This window comes from Hyaena hyaena, unplaced genomic scaffold (assembly GCF_003009895.1).
Source record: "Hyaena hyaena isolate Hyena2069 unplaced genomic scaffold, ASM300989v1 scaffold_130, whole genome shotgun sequence".
Lineage (NCBI taxonomy): Eukaryota > Metazoa > Chordata > Mammalia > Carnivora > Hyaenidae > Hyaena > Hyaena hyaena.
The window spans coordinates 483,421-507,370 of NW_024080762.1; the positions used below are offsets into that span (position 1 = coordinate 483,421).

Below are 23,950 nucleotides of genomic sequence, written 5' to 3' on the forward strand. Positions count from 1 at the left end.
TCAGTATGCCCGTAGCCCTCGGGCCAGGACCTGCATCTTAGTGGTCACAAGAATAATAATGGTGGTGGTAACAGCCTGCTTGTACTGAGTATTTACGCTGCGTGGCATGTTATAAATATCTCATTGAATTCTCCCAGAATCCTCTGAGGTGGGATTAATGTTCTCTTTCTGCACACGAGAAAAGAGGCTCAGAAAGGTTACGTGATCTGTCCAAGGCCACACAGCCAGGTATTTAAGCTCTGGAATGCCTAATGTCCCTGCCGCATGCTATAGCCTGGCTCCTTGGTGTAGTCCCTGGGCCAGCCGCCTTGGCATCACTGGAGATGCAGATGCCGGCCCTTACCCCGTAACCCGTACATCCCAGTTTGTGTCTTGGCAAAAGCCCCAGGTGATTTGTGTGCATATTATGGTTTGTGAAGGATCACAGAAGGGGAAGACTCCATCAGTTACAGCCCTCAGCTCACCCCTGCTTGGGGAATAGCAGAGTCTAGCCCCCCAGGAAGGGGGTAGGGGGACTGTGCAAAGAGTCTGGGGGAATGGGTCTTCTTTGGGACTTCAAGAACAAAAACAAATTTCGTTCCTCAAGTCACATAGAAAAATTAGAAAATAAAAATGCACCAAAATCCCAGCCAGCCACCCATAAACCAAGCACTAGATGCCCTTGGTGCTGAATGTGTTTGGAGGCAGCCCCAGGCTGCGGGCCGAGGGAGCAGCTACCTGGGAGCCCTGTGATTCTGAGTCAGAGAGTTTGAGGTGGGTTAAAAATAGAGCCCCAGTGGCCAGAGGCTGGTGGGGGGAAGGGAGCAATTCATCTTTAAAAGGGGGGAGACCCCAAGTCAGGGAGGTTGGGCCAGAAGAGGGGGCAGTGAGGATGGGGGGTTATGCCCTCCGAGGCCAGAGCTGTGGGCCCAGCCTGGCCCTAGAAGGTTGTGGGATGGCAGAGTTCCAGCCTGAGGGAGAGTAAGAGTCTAAAATGCCAGCCCTGGGGCACAGGGAGCCAGGACCCCGCCCAGCCTGCAGGCTGGCAGCCGGCAGCTTCTTCCCGGAAGGGGGTAGGGTGGTGAGGGGGTTGGGCTGTAGCTCCGCCTCAGAGGAAAAAAACAGGCGCCTGGATGGGGAGGGGGCAGGGAAGGATTGGTTGAAGATCCAGTTTTTAAGGTTGGGAGGGAGAGAAGACACGGAAGGCAGCTCTCCTGTGTGCGTGCCCACGTGTGTGTTGTGGGCGGGCACGTGGTCTCCTTTGCCGATCACACCTGCCCTTCAAATGGCCTCCCTCCCTCCTTCCTCACTGGCCTCCTCCAAAAAATCTGCTCATCCTGACCTCCCCATCACGCTAACACGTTTCCTGCGTGTTTACTCTGGCTGCCTAAGAGTCCCCAGGGGACCCGGTGTGTCTTTCTCCTGACACACGGGAGGGGGACTCTTCCCAACATGGGGCACTGGTCATTGGCTCAAGGCGGATTTCAGAGTTTTGATTATAAAGGGAATATTTGCCCATTTTAAACAGATACAGAATTTAGAAATAGAACAGAATGTAGGAAATCTAGAAAGGTGTGATGGAGAAAACAAAATCACTCATAATCCCACCACGTAGCAATGATCGGTGTTAACATTTTCGGGTAGTATTTTTAATTTTTATTTTTGGCAGTCTTTTCCCCACGGACGACAGCCTTTAGTCCACCCATCTCTTTAGTGATGAGACAGTTTTACTGAGAGGCCACTGGCCCCCTCACTCCCCACCCCCACCCCCAGTGCCCAGCTATGTGTCCACATCTTAGAAAAGGAAGAGGGATCGTTTCTGCTCTTGGGGAGCAGAGCCAGGGCTGAGGACATAAGACTCATACTGGGTCTGCAAGGTGGGGGCAGCACAGGGGGATTCTAAGATAACCTAGGAGACGCCTTCTTACTGCTCTTGCCCTTCGCCCCCTCCCCTTGCCCACCCCCACCTCCTGGATCTCTGTGCTAGGCCTGTTTGGGAGGAAGGGAGAACCCTTAAAATGCTCACAGAGAGGCCACACCCTTAATGAGGGGGGTTCTGCCACCAGGCACCTGCATGGGTCAGGCTGGAAATAGTCCTGCCGAGGTTGAGGCCGCTGTGTCCCCGCACCAGCTCCCCGTCATCCCACTCTGTCAGAAACCCCAACCCCCATGCTTCTCCTGGCTTCTCATTCATCATTGACTACCAACCCTCCCCACCCCCCCCAGCTCTGCATTTCCTTCTCTATGACTTTTCCACCATGGTTTTCAGCACCAGGTGGGGGCCATTCTCTGATGGATGTTCCTGGGAGTCTTGGAGTCACCGGGGTTCGGACTGGATAAGGTCCACCCTGCTCACCTGAGGCCTGTGAAAGCCTCGTGGGTCTCAGTGAGCTGCCATTTCACGCAGCTTCTGCTGGGCCTCCTGTCACTCAGCTTTGTTCCCCAAGGCTTGTGTTCATTCATTCATGCATTCCTTCACCTATCCATTCACACATTCATTAGGACCTACTGTGTAAAAGGCCCTGAACGCCCCACGCCAAGGTCAGAGAGTTGCATAGACCACAAGGTAAAAAGAACACAAACCAAACACACCATTTCATCATGGTGTGATAAATACTGTGCCACGGCAACACACATAAGGGGCACCTAACCAGATTTCCAAGGATACAAAGAAATGAGGTCTCCTCTGAGCCAAGGAGCCTGGGGTGGGCAGGGGTGGGGAGGAGAGTCCCAGGGCAGATGCCAGCGTGTAGGCAAGCCCAGAGGACAGGAAGCATGGTGCATGTGGGGCACTGAAGGCTGCTGGGATGTCTTGAGCAGAGCAACGCGAGGAGGAAGGCTAATGAGACAGTGGGGAGAAGGCAGAGTCCAGTCTGAACGGGCCCAGGGGATGACAGTGAGGGACTTGGTTTAGCTGGGAGCAGAGAAGGCCTCTGGGCTTGGCAACACATGGAGAGTGGATTGGTGGCAGGATGTGGACCCCACCCAGCTCCCTGAGCTATGCGGGGTCCTGGGCAGGCCAGGAGCCCAGCTCGGGAGCCACGGGTAGGCCAGGTGGTGTGCTGATGACACTCTCTGGGTGCGTAGGTGGTACGTGAGGGAGATGGAGGGTATCTCCAGGTTTCTAGATTGAGCATCGGGTGGCTGGAGGAGCATGCTCTGGGAGCACAGGGGTTTGGAGGAAGCTGTTTCGTTGTACCTGGATGTGGCGAGAATCAGGTTCCTGAGCAACATGCAGGTCTAAAAGAGTGACATGGGTCACCATAGGTGAACCCACGGGTGTGGAGCATAAGAGAGGTCTAGTGTGAAAGCCAGCCGAATAATGGAGGCCTTAGGAGTTGGAGGTCACCCAGGGAGACCGTGTAGAGAGAGAAGGGGCCCAGGGCCAAAGGAACAAAAGCACGTAAAGGTCACGCAGGGGAAGAGGAGCCTCTTCAGGGGAAGGAGAAAAGGAGGCTGAGAAAAGGCAGGAAGCCCAGCAGGGCAGGGGGGCCTCACAGAGCGGCCCACAGCGACGGGCGGCCAGCAACAGAGGGCAAAGCCCCCAGTGGGAGGCGTAGTTTGGGTGTGCGCTGGCCCTGTCCTGGGGGGCCCACAGGAGTGTGGGAAGCGGAAGCGGAAGGGAAAGAGGTGCCTCTTCCGGGAAGCTCATTTCTGATGGGAGAAGAGATAAGGCAGCGGGGGATTCTGAGTGGTTCCATTTTATTTTTTAAATGAAGGGAACTTAAAAGAACAAGCTGATGGAAGGGATGGGTGGAGAGGGAGCTTGAAGATCCAGACAAGAGAGGGGTAACCTATGGGTCAGCCTCCCTGGGGAGGAAGAGGGGATGAGTGTCAAGAGGCAGGTGTAGGAGTCACCGATGCCTTTGGGACTGGAGGAGGGAGGCGGATGAGGGAGAGGCAAGCAGGGTAGGAGTCTGGTGGCAGAAAGAGAAAGGGGACATTCTGGTGGCTTCTCTTTTCTCTGTGAAGTAGAAGGCTGTGTTCTCCGCTGAGATGGGGGGAAAAGTGGCTTCAGAGCTTTGAGGAGAGGAGATGATTTGAAATGGCTGCTGGAGGAGCATGGTGGGGAATGTTTCCTAGGGTCTCCTGGAAGGCTGGGCTGGTGGAGGGGAAGGCCAGCTGAGTATGAAAGCCTTGATGAGGAAATCGAGGCACAGGAGCCGAGGTGCTTAAATATTTAGTAGGAGGGGTCTGAGGTTGTGGGATTTTCTGCAGTTTCCTGAAACGTGAAAAGGGTGAATGGTGGTCCTGAGCCAGGGTATGATCTTGTGAAGTGGGTGCCGGAGGGATGGGGTGAGACAATTGGATGAGCGGGACCAGTTTGTCTCAGGGGAGGGGAGGGGGCAGAAGGGTTCTGTGACTCCCCATTCCTGGAACAGACACTAAGGAATAGACTTAGAATGGCTGGCTGAGAGAGCTGGAGGGAAAGGAGGTTGGGGTGAGAGATGGAAGAACTGGGGACGGTGGCATGGTCTATCCCACGCTGCAGGAGAGAGTGACCGATGTGTGGTCGTTAGGGTCAGGGCACCAAGCCACTGAGGGGCCGGGTGTTTGGGGCTGATCTATGGAGTAGAAGTCACCCAGGACGATGGCAGGGTTTGGAGTGGAATGGGAGGTTGTGAACTAAGTGTCGGCACTGCCAGGGTCCCCGAGGGCGGCAGATGGATGCTGGCACGATGGCCAGAAAATGCCAGGATGCTCTCAGGATCTTGTAAACATTCCAGCGCAGGCAGGAAGTGGCACCAGTGCGGATGGGGGAGGATGCCGACCCCACCCCCGATGATGCTGAGCTGTGTTGCGTCTGGGAGAGTGGTGTCCTTAGTGCACAGCGAGGGCTCGTTTAAGGGAAGCCGTGGAGGGGTCGGTCAGGGAGTAAAGAGGCGGAGGATATAGGTAAAGAGAGCACAGGAGAGAGGAGGAGCCGAAGGAGGGACCGAGTTTGGGAGAGAGAAAAATACTACCAGCCAGATTGATATTTCTGTAGAGTAGTTAAAAGCGGGATTCTGGAGGCAGGCTCTTTGGGTTTAAAGTCTTGGTCCACCACCTATAGCAAATTTCTTAACGTCTTGTGCCTTATTCTCCTCATCTGTAAAATAGGCATAATCATAGTATCTCCCTCAGAGTTTTTATGAGGATTAAGTCAGGTAATCTGTATAAGGTATTCAGATGAGTGCCTGGCAAATAATAAGTGTCCAAAAAACACTGGCCGCTCTCCTCCTCCAGTTTCATTGTCTTCACTGTCACGGGGGGCAGTTGTCTGTGCTGGGCCTGGAAAACCGAACGATGGCTCAGGAACCCAGGGGGAGCTCCCCGCTCCCAGCCCTGTCTCAGACACGAGGACCCCTAGATTCCTGGTTTCCGTGATTTGTTGGGAGGCCGTGAGGAGAGCTAGGTGGCGCCTGCCGAAAGGGGCAGGATGACAGCTGCTCCTAGACTCACAGCACAGCGAGGCAAACTTCCCGGAGGAGGAGGCAGTCAAACTGAGGACGGGGATTTCACAAGATGGGGGTTCAGGAGGCAGGGGTGGTTCTCAGGAGGAGGAGAAGCAAGAATGTGGATGGAGAGAGGGCCCCGGTGGTCAGGTGTCCAATGGCTACTCTGAAGGAAGCAGGAAGGAGAACAGGGACGTGGGGCACAGGTGATGCCAGACCTTGGAGCTTCAACTTTCTTCTGTAGTCATGGGAGTCCGCTCAAGCTTGCAAGGACTGATGTAATCATAATATTTGGAAAGATAACCCAGGGATCATGTGAATGGGAAGGAAAGAGTGTGGAGGCTAGACCCAGGTCGGCAGCAGGGACATGGGTCCAGGTGAGGAGCAGTGAGGAACTGAACTAGAACAGAGCAGTCGGGATAGATCCAGAAGCCATTGTAGAGGATGCTAGACAAGACTTGGCACTGCATGTGGGGCTTGCGAGGAAAGAGAAAGTAGCTGAGGATGGCTTTGCGGTTTTAAGCCCAGGTGATTGAAATGCTGACTGTACCATTCAGCTCTGAGGAGGAAGGTGCTGAGTCCAGCCTTGGACTTGGGTGCAGGAGCCAGCAGGCCCTCCAGGTGGCAGGTGGGAATGCAGGCCTGGTGCTAGGAGAGGTGTCTACACAGAGGCAGGGAGTAGAAGATGGGGCCCTGGGTGTGCTACTCACCGGGGAGAAAGCATGGCGACCCTGGCCTGCAGTCAGCACTGTCTGGAACGAGGCCTCTGCCTTCAGGGAGAGGCAGCATTCTAGGCAGTCCAAAGCCAGGGCTCAGGCTGGGCTGAGGCTTCATCAGTGAGAAGTTGGAGAGGCCTGGAAGAAGTAGCCCTTCAGATGAATTCTGAAGGATGGAAAAGAATGTAATGGGCAAAAACTGACACTCTTTCTTCCAGCTGGCAGGAGTCCCAGTGAATGTATGCAAGCATGTGTGTACGAGGGCAAAAATTAACAGGAGCACATAGATGAAATGTGTACAAAAATGTATTCAGGGGTAGATGTGTACATGTGCACGTGTGTGCAGGTGTTGCACCTGTGTACGTGTGCATGCATTTGTGTGTGTGAGTGTATGTGCTCAGGGGCAAGCATGGGCATTTGTGGGCAAGAGGAGGCTGAAGGAGGCCATCCCTGTTCGACTTCCACTGCTCCTGCCCCCATTTTATTACCCTTCATTCCTCTTCAGCCTCTAGGAAAGAAGAGGGTCCTTTGTCTGGTCCTTGAGTCTGAGTTCAGGATCAGGAGCCTCCTATCTTCTCTTCCATCAGCTCCCTTGAGACCATAACCTTCTTCTCAGACCAAATGATGAAATGTTCCAGGTATCAGTGTAAAAGGACTGCTTGGCTTTTTGCCATCCCCCATTTCTTCTGCACATGAGGCCTCCTCCAAAGCTGGCCTATAGGCCACATCCTCCTGCTGAGAGGCCACCTGCCCGCTTGGATGGCCAGGTGGGAAGGAACATCCAGGACTGAGGGAGGCCTGGGATCCTGGGGCTGAAACTGCAGTGAGGTGTGTTGCTGGCCAGGGCTTCCTTTTACCTTCGAGAACACTGGGATAGGGGAGGGTCCTCTGGCTTTGGAGACAACAAGGTCTCTAATTCAGCCATGTGCCAATCCCAGCATGTCTGAGTCTGGCTGTCCATGGCTTCCCTGCCAGGGCCTGCCACATGTTACCATGGAGTGCGTACTGTGGATTGTGGGATTTAGTTATTCATGACTCTAGGGGCAGTGAGGTGCTAGGGAAATATGGGGCATCCAGCTTGAGGTTTTGGAAATGTTACTGTTCCTCTATGGGCCTTAGTTTTTCCCTTTTACAGATTTGTGCAGCTGTGCCTGACCGACTGCTGATGACCAGGGTGCTTTTAATATTTGAAAGGTGTGCTACTTCCCCCCCCCCCCCCCAGGAAGCACCTTAGAGGGCTCTGGCATCAGGAGGTTGGGTCCCCTCAAAACCTCTTCACAACTCTCTCTTCTCTCTTTAAAATTTTATTATTGAGGTTTAGCAGACATACAATGCTATATTACTTTCAGGTGTAGAACACAGTGATTCGACAATTCTATACATTATTCAGTGCTCACCACTTTAAGTGTCATCACCATCTGTCACCATATCTCTTCTACAAGAGAGGACCACATCTGCTGTGATAGGCTACCTCGATGCCAGTAAGCCTTGTCTCCTTCCCTGCATCCCATTGAGGTGCCTAAAATCCTAAGTGGTCAGGCTCTCAAGTCCCCCAGACCTCTCTGAATCTCGTTCTTTTCCTCACTAGCTGTGTGGTCTTGGGTAGATATTTCTTTCTGAGCCTCAGTGCCATCATCTGCAAAATACAGATGTTAGCAGCCACCTCAGTGCTGGTGTGGATTAAATGAAGTAATGCATGGAAAACACAGAGCAAGTGCTTGATACATGTGAAATCTTTTGGAGTCTTTATGAATTCAGTCACCAAGGAGCCCCCGTAAAAAGGCCTAGGGACATTAAGGAATCACTTGAGATGCTTCTAATCACTGGGGTTGGCAAGAAGAGGGGCTCAGGGAGCAGAGGATGCAGTGGGGAGGCTGTTGCCAACTTCCCCTGACTAGACCAACAGAATGGGGCTGGCAGGCACTGGGAACTGTCCATGGTGCTGAACACTTTTCTTCCGCCTCACCCAGCCCTGCTTTTGGATATCTGTGGAATCATCTTGCAAAAGTAGGGAGAGGTCATCTCCAAGGCCAAGGCCAGCTCCCAAAGGCCAGCTCCTCCAGGAACACTTTCTGGCCTCACCCTTCTGGGCCACCAGGAGCTCACCTTCTCAGCTGCATGGGTTGCTGCCTGGGATGGTTTCTTACATCGTTGTCCAACTTGTCTTATAACTAAGCCTTGTCCTCTCAGTGGACCATGAGCTCCCTAAGGTCAGGGCATCTGTCTGCCAAGGCAGATTGGTTCTGTTGTCTGACTGTTCTCAGAACATTGTGGTCCTTGGCTTTCACTACTGGACTCTCCCAGAACCATTATACGTTCCCTTTGACCCTCACCCCCAAGTAGATGCTTTGCTTTGGCTCTTCTTTGGAAGAGTTCATCTTCCTCTCTGACCTCTCCCCTGTGAATTTGTTGACTTGAATTACTTATTGACTCACTTTGTAATACAGATAGGCATAGGTCAGTGCATTTTACAAATGTCAATTCATTTCATCCTTACAACAATTCTGCCAGTTTGATACTGTTATTATCCTCATTGAGCAGACAAGGAAACTGAAGCATGGAGAGATTAAGTGACTTGCTAGTAAATGATGGAACCAGGAATTGAACCTAGGTTGGCTGCATCTGAAGGCCTTTCTTCCCACTATATTATGCTGCCTTTTGGTTAGCTCTGTGATGTTTCAGGATACTAGTTTATGGGGAGGAGTGCTCCAGTATTCCGACCCCAGCCCAGATCAGACACTAGAAATATCCCTTAGCATCTGGAAACTCACGATTGAAATAATTAGACAGAATGCAAGGAAATGGTTGTTTTTCCCTCATGTAATTTGGTTTTATGAAGACCACTAAATGCAAACATTCTCCTGTTAATTACTGTCTCAAATTTGGTCTGTAATTGAGAGAACTAGAGCTGGGGAAAGTGTAGAAACCCGCTGGAGTGGCAGGCCTGCCCGAGTCAGCACTCTCAGCCGCTTTGCGCCCGCTCTGTTAATTTTAGAAACTCTTCTAGCTTGGGTGTATTATTAGCTTTATGTACAGAGGGCCACAGGGCCCTCAGTAGCCTCTCTATGCCTGTTTTGTTTTGTTTTGTTTTTTTTTCCCAGGAGATTAAATGAAAAGGAATGGTGGCCATGCGTATATAGCGGTGTTTGCACACTGTGTGTGTGAATGGGGATACCTGTTTGTGGCTTCTAATGAGCATCTGCAGCTGTCTTTGAATGATGTGCATGAGGCTTTGTAGAGAGTGTACACAGCTCAGGAACAACCCATTGAAGCTGAAACCATTCTCCTGGGGTTAGCAGGATGTGCTGTATTCTGTGTGATGGGTGTGATGACTGGGTAGTAGATTGGGTTCTCCCAGATGGCATAGGGGGACTGGAGCTGGAGAAAGGGTGGTGGGTTGTAGAGCGAGGAAGGAGCTGAAGTTGACCTCTTGGCACTAGCCTTAGAATGAGAATCTTTAGCCTGAAAGGCTCCTGACCTGAGGTCCTGTCTGGAGGCCCTAAATGGCATGGCTTTCAAAGGAGCTCCCCAAAACTGCCTTTGCAGAAGCTGCACTTCTCTGAGCTGAGTGTTGTGGGACAGCTGTCTCGCCCACCTTCAGTGAAGCGGGCCCTAACCTCTCCTTGACTCACAGCACCATTTTGCATCTGGCAAGGGAAACATTTTGCTGTGAAGTAATATTTTTTCAAACCTGGAACTCTTCTGACAGGAGCACTTTGGACCCTCTGAAGCTTTGAGGAAAGCTTGTCTTTTTGTCTCCCATTCCCTCCTGGCTTTCGTGTAGTAGACAATTAAAGATGGCCGAAAGGTTATTTCTCTTGGAGGACATGCTTATTTCTTCCTGACTTAATACCTTTATCTGTCATCATGTAACTGTCTAAATTAATAGCAGAGGGAAATAGCTGTGCAGTGCAAGTGTTAGATCTTTGGGCCAGCCCTAGGGTGCCCGGTACTCGGGCAGCATCCCTGGGACTGACTGGTCATACCTTCTGGACATGGGTCTGTGCCTATCTGTGCTGTCTGCACACTCCAGAGGGGTTCCTACTGAGCCAGGTGGCTTCACCCTGAGGGGCCCTCCCCACCTCCCTCAGGAAATACTTGCATTTGCTTTGACGCCTTAGGAGAAATAATACTCTAAAGCCCCCACTGATCTCACTCCATTGCAGCGAGTGGCACCTCACTGGTGCCTGAAATCCCCTTATTAACACTTCCTGCCCTTGAAGATTTCACTGTCCTTCCCTAACCCTGTGTTAGAATGGAAACCTCTGGGAGAGAGAGATGTTCAGACATTTTCTGGCAATAGGAAATAGACTAAAGGGAGGGGGCCCCAGAAAACCAGCACGGGTGAGGGGCAGTTCAGAATTATAGGACAGAGTGTTGAAGTGTTGAGGCTCCACCCCTGATTGCACGGTGAGAAAACATAGACCCAGAGTAGGAGGCCACCTGCTTGATGTCACACAGCATGTCAGTGACAGAGCTGGGATTGGATCCCAGGCGTTTTGCCACCCAGGCACCTGCTGTGTGTCTGGACCTCCCCTGCTCTCTGGTCACGGTCTGTAGCATGTCTGCCTGCCAGCCTGTCTCCGACCACAGGTGACCCTCAGGGAGGATGGAGCAGCTTAGCCCGAGCCTGGGGTGCTGTGGGGTGAGCTACTCCTGCTGCTAAAATAGCTTCACACTTCTTTCTGGATATCACTGTTTGGTTTGGTTTTCAGCCTGATTCCCACTGGGGAATGGGAACGGGAAGGGGGAGCAGACAGAGGGGCAGGCAGAGGGTATCCTTAGTGAAGGAAGAGTCTTTCTATTCCAATCTCCATATCTTGCCCTGGTACCCATGTGCATTTCTTACCCAGTGACTCAGAACCTCCCAAGACTTACCTCTTCCACATTTGCTGTCTCTTGGAGTTTTCTCCTGTAGTCTTTAACTCATTCTGTCTGTCCTCCTGGCAACTGACCCCTGTGTCTCTGGGCAGATTTTATTGGGACCTGACCATGCTGCTGCTGATGGTTGGAAACCTAATCATCATTCCCGTGGGCATCACCTTCTTCAAGGATGAGAACACCACACCCTGGATCGTCTTCAATGTGGTGTCAGACACGTTCTTCCTCATCGACTTGGTCCTCAACTTCCGCACAGGGATTGTGGTGGAGGACAACACAGAGATCATCCTGGACCCGCAGCGGATTAAGATGAAGTACCTCAAAAGCTGGTTCGTGGTGGATTTCATCTCCTCCATCCCCGTGGACTACATTTTCCTCATCGTGGAGACACGCATTGACTCAGAGGTCTATAAGACTGCCCGGGCCTTGCGCATTGTCCGCTTCACCAAGATCCTCAGCCTCCTGCGCCTCTTGCGTCTCTCCCGCCTCATTCGATATATTCATCAGTGGGAAGAGGTGAGTGGTCAGACCCAAACATCTTGGAGGAAGGGGTATCTTACCCCCAGAGGCAGTAAGAGGCCCCCAGGTAATCTCAGATAGTTGGATTTAGGCTATCCAATTGTAGCAGCCACATCTGCTCCAACAGGACAAATATTAGTAATTTCTTGACCTCTTATGTGCTAGATATTGTGAAATTCACTTTATAGGCAGTATCTCATTGAAGTCTCTAACGACTGTAGATGGTATCATATAGGTACATTGTTTTTTACATAAGGAAACTGAGAGGCAGGAAGTTTAAGGGATTTAGTCCCAGAATCAGTAGTGAACCTGGATTCCAGAGCCTGTTAGCCATTGGACTATATTGTAGGGAATGCAAACTCACGAGCTGGCAGGGGCTGGGCAGGGAACGGAAATGGGTGAAAAGGGCCAGTTGAAGGCAGTAGAGAGTGTATAGACTGGGGAAAACTGAAGAATACATTTTCATTTGCCTCTACTTCACTCGAGCCACTTGTTGCCAAGTGAGAAAGGGCCCAGGGTTGCTAGAACTACAGGTTGATCCTGACAAGCAGAAATCTGGATTTTTGTGCAAATTTTGTAGGCAACTCTATTAGGTACCTTGGGAGTTCTTCTGGAGCAGACCCTGAGGTGAGGATTTGCATGAAAGTGGCTTTTTTTCCTCAGTGGGGTTGAAGTGGGGAATGTTTCCAGGAATCATCTGGTGAGGGACTAAGGAAGAAGGACACACAAAAGAGGGAAGGAAGCCAAACAAGATGACACCAAGCCAAGTCCCATGGGGAGCTCTGGGGACAGCGTACCTCATACCTCGAACCTCACACCTCAAAGTTGTCCCAGACAGGACAAAGAAGTTGGAGTTTTTGTATCCCCTTACATGTCTGTAATTGGTTCAGGGCACTTCCTGTGCTCGGTGCTAGCAGGTGAAGCGGCTTCCAGCAGCCTGGGGCAGGTGTCTGGCAAAGAGCCACAGGTGCTAGCTGTAGAGGGTGAAAAGCACCCGAGGAGCCTGGAGTTGTGTGTGCACAAACTGTAAGGGGATCCTAGGGGCTGTAGGCAGAACACTAGCTACAGAAACTAAATAAAAAAATTGTAAAAGGACTGGGTGTAAAAAAACACCATTCTGAACAAACGTAACTCGGCCATGGGCTGAATGCAGTCATCCGTGGGAAGGACAAGAGGGCTATGGGCTGGCACTTGAGGAAAAGCAGGTGACCTTGGAAGCACTTCTGTCTGTGTCTGCCACCACCCACCTTACACCTTTTGGGAGCAGCAGCGGGCAGGCCAGCCCGGAAGTGCCTATGCAGAGGTAGGCATACTCTGTGAAGCTGCCCAGCTTGGGGGCTGGAGCAGGCCGTAGCCTAGGGAACCTTCTACAGAGGCACATTTCTTGCCGTGGCTCGCTGCTGGTCTTCTGGTCTCCAGGACCCTTCTGCTTGGTTGGACAGAAGTTCCTATGGTCAGGACACAAAGCCCCCACCCCATCCCGGCAGCAGCCTGGGCCCTGGGCAAGTAGCACACATGGCTGATGGTTGGGGCCCTGGCAGATTGAGGTCAGAGGTGTCATGAACAGCTGTGCTGCAGACGTGCCTACACCGGCCTGGCAGCATCACCGCGTGGCAGAAATATTCTTTGCCTAGGAAAATTTGCATTATTCCTGCTGACAGAGGAGCGGCAGTGGCTTGCCCAAGGTCACGCGGCAGGCCTCTGGAAGAGCTGGAGCAGAACCCAGTTAGCTCTCTTGACTCCCAGCAATGAGAAGTCCCTGCCTGGCACAGTGGTTGGCCGCAGGGCTTTACACCTGTGACACCTGAATGAAGATCCCGGCTCCACACTGCCTAGTTATGTGACCTTGGTGCCACCTCACCTCCCTGAGCCTCAGTCTCTTATCTGCAAAGTGGGTCTAATCCTCACAGGATTGTCTTGAGAATTAAATATTTATCAAATGCTTAGCACGAAGCCTGGTGAAGTGTCTGATAAATGCCCCTCCCCAATCATTTGACTTAGTAACCCTCTATACCTCTACAGGGGGTTTGCTTTTCTCAAATACGTGTTACCCTTGTTTTATCGGCCCCTCACGCCTAGCCAGCAAGGCAAGCCAGACAGGATTTATTATTCTTATTTGTCAGTGAGGACAAAGGTCAGAAGAGCCAGCTGCCCCAGCATTAGGATTTTGGACCTGGGCCTCCTGTCTCCGGGTTCCATCCACTCCCTGTGTTCTTAGGTCGCCCGAATGCAGGTGACTGATTCTGTTACCTGTCCCTCTGTTAGGGAAGACTCCCAGCTGAGATTGGGAAGGCAGGCAGTAGAGCGGGTCGAGGGGTAGGGTGAGGAGTTCTGTGTGACAGGTCGGGTTTGAGGTAACTATGGGACATCCACCTGCAATGAGATGTTGGCATGCGGGTCTGAGCTCAGGCCTTAGAGGGGACAGTGCCAGGGGTGGGGGCGGTGGCTGGGGCCCCTCTGAGTGGCTGCGGAGGAAGAATGGAGGCATATTTCCTAGAATGCCCTGACAGGCTCGTCCAAATAGAAAAATACTGGACCATGCTGGTTCACTCAGACTGTAAAACACCACTGTACCCCACCCTTCTGTTTGTCTTGAACTTACAGCTAGACTGTCATTAAAAGCTGAGAAATAGCCACTCTTTGCCTTCTCTGGAATTGGTTCATGTCTCCAGGCCCCAGCCCCCTGAGAGCCTTCCTTGCTCCTTCCTTATGCCTGGGCCCTGAGGGGCATGATATTTGGGGAGAACTGGTAGAATCGCCAGTGACTTAGCAGGGTGAGCCTGGGAATGGAAACGAAGTGCTTCTTTTACTCCCCCGGCACCACACATCCTGGGAGCTCTATCCAGGGCTTCCGTCCCTACTGCCTCTGTGGCCTGGCCCCCCTCTGGGCTATGCAGAAGGTCAGGCAGGCTCTCACCCTGGCCCTTCCCTGGGGCAGACGGAGGCCCCAGGAGGGCTCACGTCGGGGCTCTGAACTAGACTTGGTACTCAATCTCGTGGGCAGGAAGAGAGATCCCAGGAGGCCAGATGGATGACTCCCCACCCCCTCCACATACACCGTTATCTTGCCTACCAGCTGGGGAGGAAATTGCTTTGAGTTGGCTTCTGCCGGGCACACCGCCCAACTGAGGGCTCCCACTGGACCCCTGGGATTGCATTGGGTTTTCCTAGCTGGCCCCAGAAACCCTGTCTCCACATCCTCAATAGCCTGCCCCAGCCCCGGGGCTTCTAGCCTCAACTTGGCCTGGAGGCAACAGCAGGGAGACCCTTGAGGTCTCAGGTCTACATGAAACATGGGAAAGGAAGTATTTAGTAGAGAAAACCCTGCTCTAGCTCCTCCTCTAACTCCATACGCGACTCTTTCCTTTTGTAGGCCTCACTTTCCCCAACTGTCAGGTGCGCTCTGATGGTTCTAGGAGGTTGGAGCTTGGTCCCCACTCCAGCCTCCCTCGGCAAGGATCATGTTGGCTGATCCTGAGGACATGGTCATGGCCCCCGGTGGCGGCTAGAATGGCAGCCACCTGTGAAGAGGAAAGAGCCCCTGGTGAAGCTGTGAGATGCTAGACTCCTGACCCCCAGGCTTCAGCCCCTCCCGCCATCAGAGAGTTCTCCAGTGTTCTTAGCAGGTGCCCGGAGTTAGGGTAGGTGGAGGGTCTCGGCGGGTGTCGGCCACACTCTCAGAGGACGCCAGCCTCTGCCTCCGTCCCAGGCGATCTAGGTCACCATCCTCCTCCCAAGCCTCTCCCAGCCAAGCCTCTTCCCTCCCTCTGAGGTGTGAGCTTGTTACAGGCACGGAGGCTATTGTTAGAAACCTTGGTCGCCCCCCCTCCGGATGTTCCCCTGCAGGCCCAGCACCCCAGCGACCCATCCCAGAATCCTCTTCTTGCCCTCGGGAGCTGGGAAACCGTGGGAGGAAGGCTGGAGGCAGGAGGCTGGGCCGAGGCCAAACCTCCTGATGAGTCTCCTCTCCCGTGGGCCTCAATTTTTCTATCTCCCGGAATCAAGGAGTGGTCCTAAGGGTAGGGGTTGGCCCTCTCTCCCTGGGCTCCAGGAAGGGACTCAGCGTGACCTTCAGTTTGGGCACCTCCAGGCCCGTCCCGGGATACACGTGCAGACGCCATCCTCTCGGGCCTGGGCTTGCTGACCTCAGTGTCACCATTGGTCCCTGAGACACAAGGAGAACTTATTCTTTTTTCCCTGAGGAGAAGGAGTCCCTGAGAGGGAACTCAACCAGGCCCCAAGAAGAGGCTTTGGCGGAAACTCCAGTTTCTGGTCTCTTCCCAGGACTGAGAAATCAACTCTTTGTTTGAAGGCTGGGACAGAGAGGGAAGGAAAGGAACCAACATGCATTTAGTACCTACTGTGTACCAGCTGTGGGCATCGTCTCTCCTGATCCCCAAGGCGGCCCTGGGAGCTGCTATTGACCCATTGCACAGATGAGGAAACAGGCTCAGAGCAGAGAAGGCGGTTGGCCGAGGTGGAGGATGTGTCGCTCTGTCTCCGCACTGTGGCCCGGAAGCTACGGAGCCTCCCCCAAGTGCCATGTGGGGCACAAAGAGCAAGCCACCCTGGCTGCCCGCCCAGCGAGCCTTGCAGGGCCTGGAAATGAAGTACTCACCCCCCACGGTCAGAACCAACATCGTAAAAGGGGGTTTTAATGAGGTATAGAGAGCAAAACAAATATTTGTGTAGTGCAGCTGACTTGCGGGTGGCCTGTGGCTCCAGCCCACAGCAAGGACACACAAGTGTCTAGCAGCCTCTCCCAGCAACGTCCAGCCTTACTCTCAGCAACCACACCTGGGTGCTGGAGTGTTGGGGCCGGGGTGAGTGACCTCACCACCTGGGGTGCCCTCCTAGCCTGAATGTGTCCCCACCCAACTCTTGGCAGGAAGCTCGGATTTGGCCATGTTGGTGCGGAGTCAGCCGAGGTCACAATAAAGGCCGAGCTAGACTAGCACTAGATCATGGAAGAAAACTAGCTACGGAGGAACATAAAACATAGATGATGCCACAGGAAAAGGAAGTATTGCATAAAAATGTGCCAACCCTCATCCTTCTGTCTCTAAGGCTCAGAGCGATTCATGTAGAGAGGCAGTTTTCGGGGGCTGCCCCAGTCTGGGAGGCTTTCTCGTTTTCTTTTCTTTTTTTCTTTTTCTTTCTTTCTTTCTTTTTTTAAATATTTTTATTTATTTCTAGGAGAGAGAGAGACAGCGTGAGCAGGGGAGGGTCAGAGAGAGGGAGACACAGACTCTGAAACAGGCTCCAGGCTCTGAGCTGGCAGTCAGCACAGAGCCCGACGCGGGGCTCGAACCCACAAACCGCGAGATCATGACCGAAGCGAAAGTCGGACGCTTAACCGACTAAGCCACCCAGGCGCCCCATCTTTTTTTTTTTTTTTTTTTTGAGAGAGAGAGAGAGAGAAGGAGGAAGCGGGGAGGGGCAGAGGGAGAGAGAGAATTGTGGAGCCCTGTGTGGGACTTGATCCTATGACCATGAGATCATGACCTGAGCTGAAATCAAGAGTGGGCTGCCTAACAGACTGAGCCACCCAGGTGCCCTGGGACACTTTCTAAAAGGGGTCCAAGGCTTCCTTCAGCCCAAGTACTGTATTATATATGACATACTATAGTGTGTACTATACTCGCACTGTATACTACATAGTGCTCTATGCCATAGACACCGTATGTACCATCCAGCTCAGGCTGTCGTAACAGAGCCGCAGACGTGGGGGCTTAAACAACAAACTGATTTCTCGAAGTTCTGGAGCTGGAAGAGCGGACCAGGGTGCCAGTGTGGTCGGGTTCTGCCTAAGGCCCTCGCCCTGGTTTGTGGCTGGTCAGCTTCTTGCTATGTCCTCACATGGTGGGGAGAGGTCTTCCTTCTCATGTCTTTTCTTTTAATGGCCCTGACCCCATTCATGGTGCCGCCCCCTTAATGGCCTAATCACCTTCACAAGGCCCCCCCTCCTAATGCCATTATCATGGGGATTCCGGCTTCAACATAGGAATTTGAAAGGAACCAAACATCTAGTCTGTGGCAGCAGGAAATGAAAGAGCTTCGTTAACACTGACCCCGTTCGTTCGGGACCCAGAGGACTTTCTTGGCCAGTTTAATTTCTCCAGCAACTTTGAGAAATGGGGGGCAGAGGCCTGGCTTATCTTAGCTGAGGGGAGGCTGAGAGGTGGTGGAACGTGAGGGCCGGTGCTGGCAATTTCTGAGACTGGATGGTCCCTTGTCACTTGCCTTCCCCATTCTCTGAGTCTGGAGAGCTGGTGGCATCTTGGTCAACTGAGACTTTGAAAGGTGACTTGCCCATGGTCACAGAGCCCTTGTGGTCACCTCAGCACTGAAGAGCGGGGAGGGGGATTTCCCCTCAGGGTCCAAGATGGGGTACTGGTACCTGGGAGCTGCTGGGGATGGCGGGGAGAGGCTGAGGAGCCTCCTGGGCTCGGGATCCAGGCCCCAGGGCACAGCTGGCAGTGGACAGATGGCCAGAGGCACCAGTGTCACCCTTCATCCTGCTCTGCTTCCCAGACCCCAGTCCCAAGCTGCTCCTGCCTGGTCGCTGGTGCTGTCACTCCTTACACTAATGTATCAGTTTGGCTGCGAGCCAGCTCGCTGATGGCCCTGGGCTGGTTTGGGGCCCCAGTGGGGCGGGGCTGCAGCACCCACAGCTCTGTCTGCAGCATTGCCCTGCGCCTTGGGCTGCGGAAGCGATGCGCTGGGGCATTCCGGCCAGCCCTGGGTCCCCCTGGTGTGAATCCAGCCACATCACGCAGCCACTTTGGGTCTGAGCTGTCTCACCTGGTTGACAGAACTACTGAAAACCATCTCTCCCTCGTGGGGCCAATCTAACCACCTGCAGGCAGCCCTGGCTTCAGGTTGCCCCTGCTACTGCCGCCATGACTCCGGCAAATCCCTTCACTTCTCTGAGCCTTGGTGTAAAATGGATTAATGATATTTTAAGCAAATGGTGAGTTTAAATGAGGTGGTGACTGCGGGACCGCATGCCCACACACAGTTGTGGTGTTATTGTCCCTCTGTCACCGGGGCTATGGGTGCGGTGCAGCACCATCCTCCACCAGCCTTGCCAAGGTCCGATTCACCCTGAAAAGGCTCCAGAGCCTTTCAGCTGGAATATATCCAGAGTCCTGCCACTCACGGGGCCAAGGGCGGGCACAGCCCCAGAAGTGATGGACAAATAGGATTCATGTTTGGCTTTTCAGAACCTGGGCCCCAAACTAGGCCCACATTTCAGAAGGGGAAACTGAGGTCACTAGTATCAATATCCTACCACCAGCTACCAAAGTCTACCCTGTGCTGCCCCCAGAGCCTCCCACTCCCTCTAGATTTCCTTCCATCTCTCTGTCCCCTCACTGCCCTGTCAGCATGGTGAGCCCTGGTGAAACCAGACGCAGCAGCAGCTCTGGAAGGAGGCTGGTGGGCAGAGATGCCGGGCTGATGTGCCCACCCTGGCCCTGCCCAGCCGTGCTTCTGGCTCTCTCTAGAAGCTACGGGAGTGGGACTGCATGGTGCCACTGGGCTGGGGTTGAGGGGACTCTACTATTTTATTTTGTTTTTATTTTTTTTATTTTATTTTTGCAGAGAGAGGGTGGGTAGAGAGAGAATGAGTGGGGTAGGGAGAGAGAGAGCATCCCAAGCAAGCTCCACACTGTTAGCACAGAGCCCGATAAGGGGCTCGAACCCACGCGCCATGAGATCACGGCCTGAGCTCAAATCCAGAGTTCGACGCTTAACCGACTGAGCCACCCAGGCGGAGGGGGCTGTGCTTTATTAAACGATACGGGAAAGCATTACTACAACTACATATGAACTAATCATAAAGATTAATTATTAACAACTTATCCATTAATAATGGCTTGCAATTTATAGAACACTTCTATAGCCAGTACCAAGCACTTTGTATGTATAATTTAATCCTTTTGACAATCCATCCAGGTAAGAATTTTTGTCACTATTTTCCAGATGAAGAGACATGTTCAGAGGGGTTCAGGGACTTTCTCAAGGTCACGCAGCTAGGATTGGGGTAGAAGTGGGCCTGGGATCAAGGTCTGTGTGAACTTGGAATCTGTGTGTCTGTGCTGCTTCTCCTTCAGTTCCATGGCTGCCTTAAGCAGAGCCCACTGCCCCTGGTAGGTCCTCGGTGTCTAGTGGCAGATTTAGGGAAACACCATGCCCCTGGCGTGACTGCAGACTGTGGTCCCCTGAGGAGCCTCTCACGGGCTCGGGCTCTCTCCCTGTTGTTCCCACGGCCTAGGCAAGCGGATGAGGCAGCTTCTCTGCACTCTGGGGCTCTGTGGCTCCAGGTGCCCTCCCTTCACGTATCCGGCCTGGATGGATGGCTGGACTTCCCGTGGGAGGTCCCCACAAGCCGGGGGGGCGTCCCTCTGGGGCCCTGCCGCCTGCAGTGCGCATCCGGCGCTTGGCCTGACACCTTGCCACCCTTGCCAGTGCCTGCACCTGCACTCGGCCCGATGCTCTGCCAAGTCCACGTGGAGCGGCGCCCACAAGCAGCTGCAGGGCCGGGCAGGGACCTCTCCCAACCGCCCACCTATCCAGGCCGACTTCTTGCCCTCTGTCTGTAGATCTTCCACATGACCTACGACCTGGCCAGCGCTGTGGTGCGCATAGTGAATCTCATCGGCATGATGCTCCTGCTGTGCCACTGGGACGGCTGCCTGCAGTTCCTGGTGCCCATGCTGCAGGACTTCCCCGACGACTGCTGGGTGTCCATCAACAACATGGTGGTGAGCGGGCGCTCGGCCCTCCCGCGGGGCCTTGGGAAGAGGGAGCCGGCGAGGCACTGGTGGGCAGAGGAGGTCTATGGCTTGGGACTCCCGAGATCCTGCACTAGGATTCTGCAGTGCTGGCCTGGTGCCCGAGGGCGTGTGGCTCTCGCCAGTATAGGTGGGTCCCAGAGCTCTGGGCTGCGTGCGGTGCCCTGTGCCTTCTTACAGCCTCCAGTGCAGCTGGGAGCCTCGCGTTCCCCTGACTTCACCCAGGGAGACGAAGCCTTGGCCTTGCTCAGACAGTACCAAGTGTGGCAAAGCCAGGCTGGGGGCTCCCGTCCTACCTCTGCTCCCCAGAGACACTGCTGGGACTCCCAGATCACACAAGGCTTCCTCCTTTTGCTCCAGCAGCTGAGATGGGCTGTCCCCTACTCCCCATTTCCCCTCCACCGCCCACCCCTCAGATGCACACCTGCTACTCACAGGTGGGGTCCTCAGCCAGGAGGGCTTACCACCTCCCTTCCACCAACCCTGCAGTGGGTGAGGGAAGATGGGGTTGGGGCTGGGAAGCCATTGCGTGGGGCCCCCCAGCCTCCCATGGACATATTGGGCACCAGGTGGAGCGAGGGCCCCCAGGACCTGTGAGCATTTCTGTGGGTCTGGCACACCCCTGCCTCCCTCCTCCAGACAGTCAGTTTGGTCTGCTGGCAAATCCCCAGGGCCCCGGGGGAGGCAAAACCAGCTTTGAAAGAGGTGAAAGAGACCCTAAGGCATCTTTCAGCATCAAATAGGCCTTTACAAAACAGGCTTTTGATGAGCTAAGTGTAAATGAATCGGCCATATGGATTGAATTTCTGGGTCCCCAGAGGTTCCTCAGTAAGGCCAGAAGCCCCGACTAAGAGGCAGCTGGGGCCACCCCAGTTCCCCAGGCTGGGAGCACAGGCCGGCACCCCTGGATCAGCCCCGCCCACCTCCCCGACTTAGTCTGGACAGAGAGCCACCAGACCAGCTCAGCTTTGTCTAGGACCAATTGAGTGACCTTGAACATGGCACGCGGCTCCTGTGCCTTTCTCCGGGTGCTAGGAACAGCCTGGTGACTGCAGAAGGGTTTGGGGCTCGGGGCTCTGTGGGTTCCCCGCTAGGTGCACACCGTTGCTAGCACATCCCCTGTGTGAACAGGGAGGTGCTGGGGAGGTGGCAGGTGCTGGGGTTCATCTGGCAGCTTCCTCTTTGGGGACAGTTTGCTCTGTGTGAGGGTGACAGGCCCACACATGCACTAAATTCAGGAGATGGCCCTTCCGCGCCCAACGTTCCCACACGGAGACTTCCTTGAGACATTGACTGGCTTTCGAGACAAAAATAGCCAGGAGCCTCGCTCGCTCCCTTTCTCCCTCCTCCTGCCCCCAAGCATTGTGTGTTCCAGACAGTCCACCTCCTGGTGGGGGAGGATAACTAGTGGCCTCAGCCCTGGACCAATTCCGGCGGGGCTTACCCAGGAGGCGAGTTAGCTCTGCTGCGCCTAAACTTCGCTCACCCAGAACGAGGACAGTGTTTTTGGCTCAGGCTGCCAGAGCTTGTCCCCCCAGGGGAAGCGTATCTGGTTTTATAATTGAGGTCAGTGGGGAAATGGGCTTCACTTGGCAGTGGTTTGGTGGGGGGACAGAGCTATTTCAGCAAGCAGAGGACAGCAGGGTGGCTCAGCGGGGAGCCTTTGGCTGCTGGTGGGGGGCGGCTCCAGGCTGCCCCATCGGGGCTGAGGGATTGGCTCCCCTCCCTTTGCTGGGGCTGCCAGTCTGATACCTGTCCCCCATAGCAAAGAGAAAGGCCCAAGTTGGGGACCCACTGTCACGACAGGTTGCTATCATGGACCTCCTGTCCCTCACTCAAGGCTTTCAGCCAACAGCCAGGTTGGAAGCCCAGGGCTTAGACGCTGGGAAAGAGGTTGATGGGTGGAGGGTGGCAAGGATCTTTCCAGTGAGAGGGCGGGCCATTCACTACCCACTCCCTCTCCATCCACAGAACAACTCCTGGGGAAAGCAGTATTCCTACGCCCTCTTCAAGGCCATGAGCCACATGCTGTGCATCGGGTACGGACGGCAGGCACCCGTGGGCATGTCGGACGTCTGGCTCACCATGCTCAGCATGATCGTGGGCGCCACCTGCTACGCCATGTTCATCGGCCACGCCACCGCCCTCATCCAGTCTCTGGACTCCTCCCGGCGCCAGTACCAGGAAAAGGTAGGTCAGAAACCTGTGGTCTATCCTGGGCGCTCTCGGGAGAAGCCGACCATCCGTTCCCGGGGAGCACAGGCGGCAGCCCCCCGACGTGTTCTGTCCTCTACCATCATCTGGTTTTGGTTGCTAACTTTTCAGTTACCTGCCTCCTTTTCGTGGAACAAACTCCTACAATAAACAGACCCCCACATTGTTTCTGGTTGCCGAATCCGTATCTCAGCCCGTTAAACTGCCGTCCACCGGTGCCCTCTGCGTTGCTAAAGCCAATGGCTCCTTTGGGTCCTTGTCTTGCTCAGCTTGTCAGTGGCGTTAGACAGTTATCACTCCCTCCTTGCTTCGCGCTTGGTTTCCGCAGCTGCACACCCCTGGCTTCCTTCCCCCCTCTCTGGCCGATTCTGCCGCTCACCTTGGCTGGCATGTTTTCTCAGTCGTCACACATTGGGTCCCTGGTGGCTCAGGCCTTGCTGTCTGTTGCTCCGTGTCTTCTGTCTTCCTAGGTGCTACTCCCACCCCCATGCTCTACGGCCACCTCTGTGCAGTGGGGCCCAAATGATACAACCAGCTGTCCATGGAGCACAGGCATGTCACTTCGCGTCTCTGTGCCCCATTTGCTCATCTGTAAGATGGGGACATTAGAAAGGATCAATCAGATCATGAGGAGTGAGTAGTACATGCCAACCACTAAGACTGTGTTAGCACAAAGCAAGTTCTTCAATATTTATTGGCCAAGTGGGCTCCATCTGCTACCTTCTATTTCACTTTTCTACGTGGCAGATAGAGCAGGCACTTAAAGCTTGTAAAGCTGATCGTATCACCCTGCTTAAAACTCTTTAGAGTCTTCATGTTACTTCTAGGCACACAGGAACTCTGAGCGGTGTTTCCTCAGCCTGGCATTTAAGGGGCAGCATCTGGCCCCTGCCCTTGTTTTGTTTTTTTTAAATATGTTTTTATTTAATTAATTTATTTTAAATGTTTACGTTTATTTTTGAGAGAGAATGAACACAAGCAGGGGAGGGGCAGAAAGAGGAAGACACAGAATCTGAAGCAGGCTCCAGGCTCGAGCTGTCATCACAGAGCCCAAACTGGGGCTCGAACCCACAAACCGTTAAATCATGACCTGAGCTGAAGTCAGATGCTTAACCAACCGAGCCACCCAGGCCCCCTGTTTATTTTATTTTTGAGAGAGAGGAAAAGAGAGAGTGTGAGTGTGTGCGTGTGTGTGTGGCGGGGTGGGGAGCAGAGTGGGAGGGAAAGAGAGAATCCCACACAGGCAGCACAGAGCTTGATACAGGCTCCATCCATGAACTGAGCCAAAATCAAGAGATGGATGCTCAACCTGCTAAGCCATCCAGGTATCCCTGGCTCCTGCCCTTCTCATGCCCAGATCATGCCATGGGCCACAGCCCCCTATTCCTGCCATGCCAGAGCCTTACAC

General features: G+C 53.8%; 1 protein-coding gene across 1 annotated transcript in view; it reads left to right on the plus strand.

The window, feature by feature from the left end:
* Window positions 1–23,950, plus strand: part of HCN4 (hyperpolarization activated cyclic nucleotide gated potassium channel 4) — a 41,637-nt gene that overhangs the window by 13,296 nt on the left and 4,391 nt on the right. The window contains exons 2-4 of the mRNA XM_039237885.1: window positions 11,104–11,527; window positions 20,137–20,298; window positions 22,300–22,518. Coding sequence (XP_039093816.1) covers window positions 11,104–11,527; window positions 20,137–20,298; window positions 22,300–22,518 — 805 coding nt within the window. The remainder of the gene's footprint in view (window positions 1–11,103; window positions 11,528–20,136; window positions 20,299–22,299; window positions 22,519–23,950) is intronic.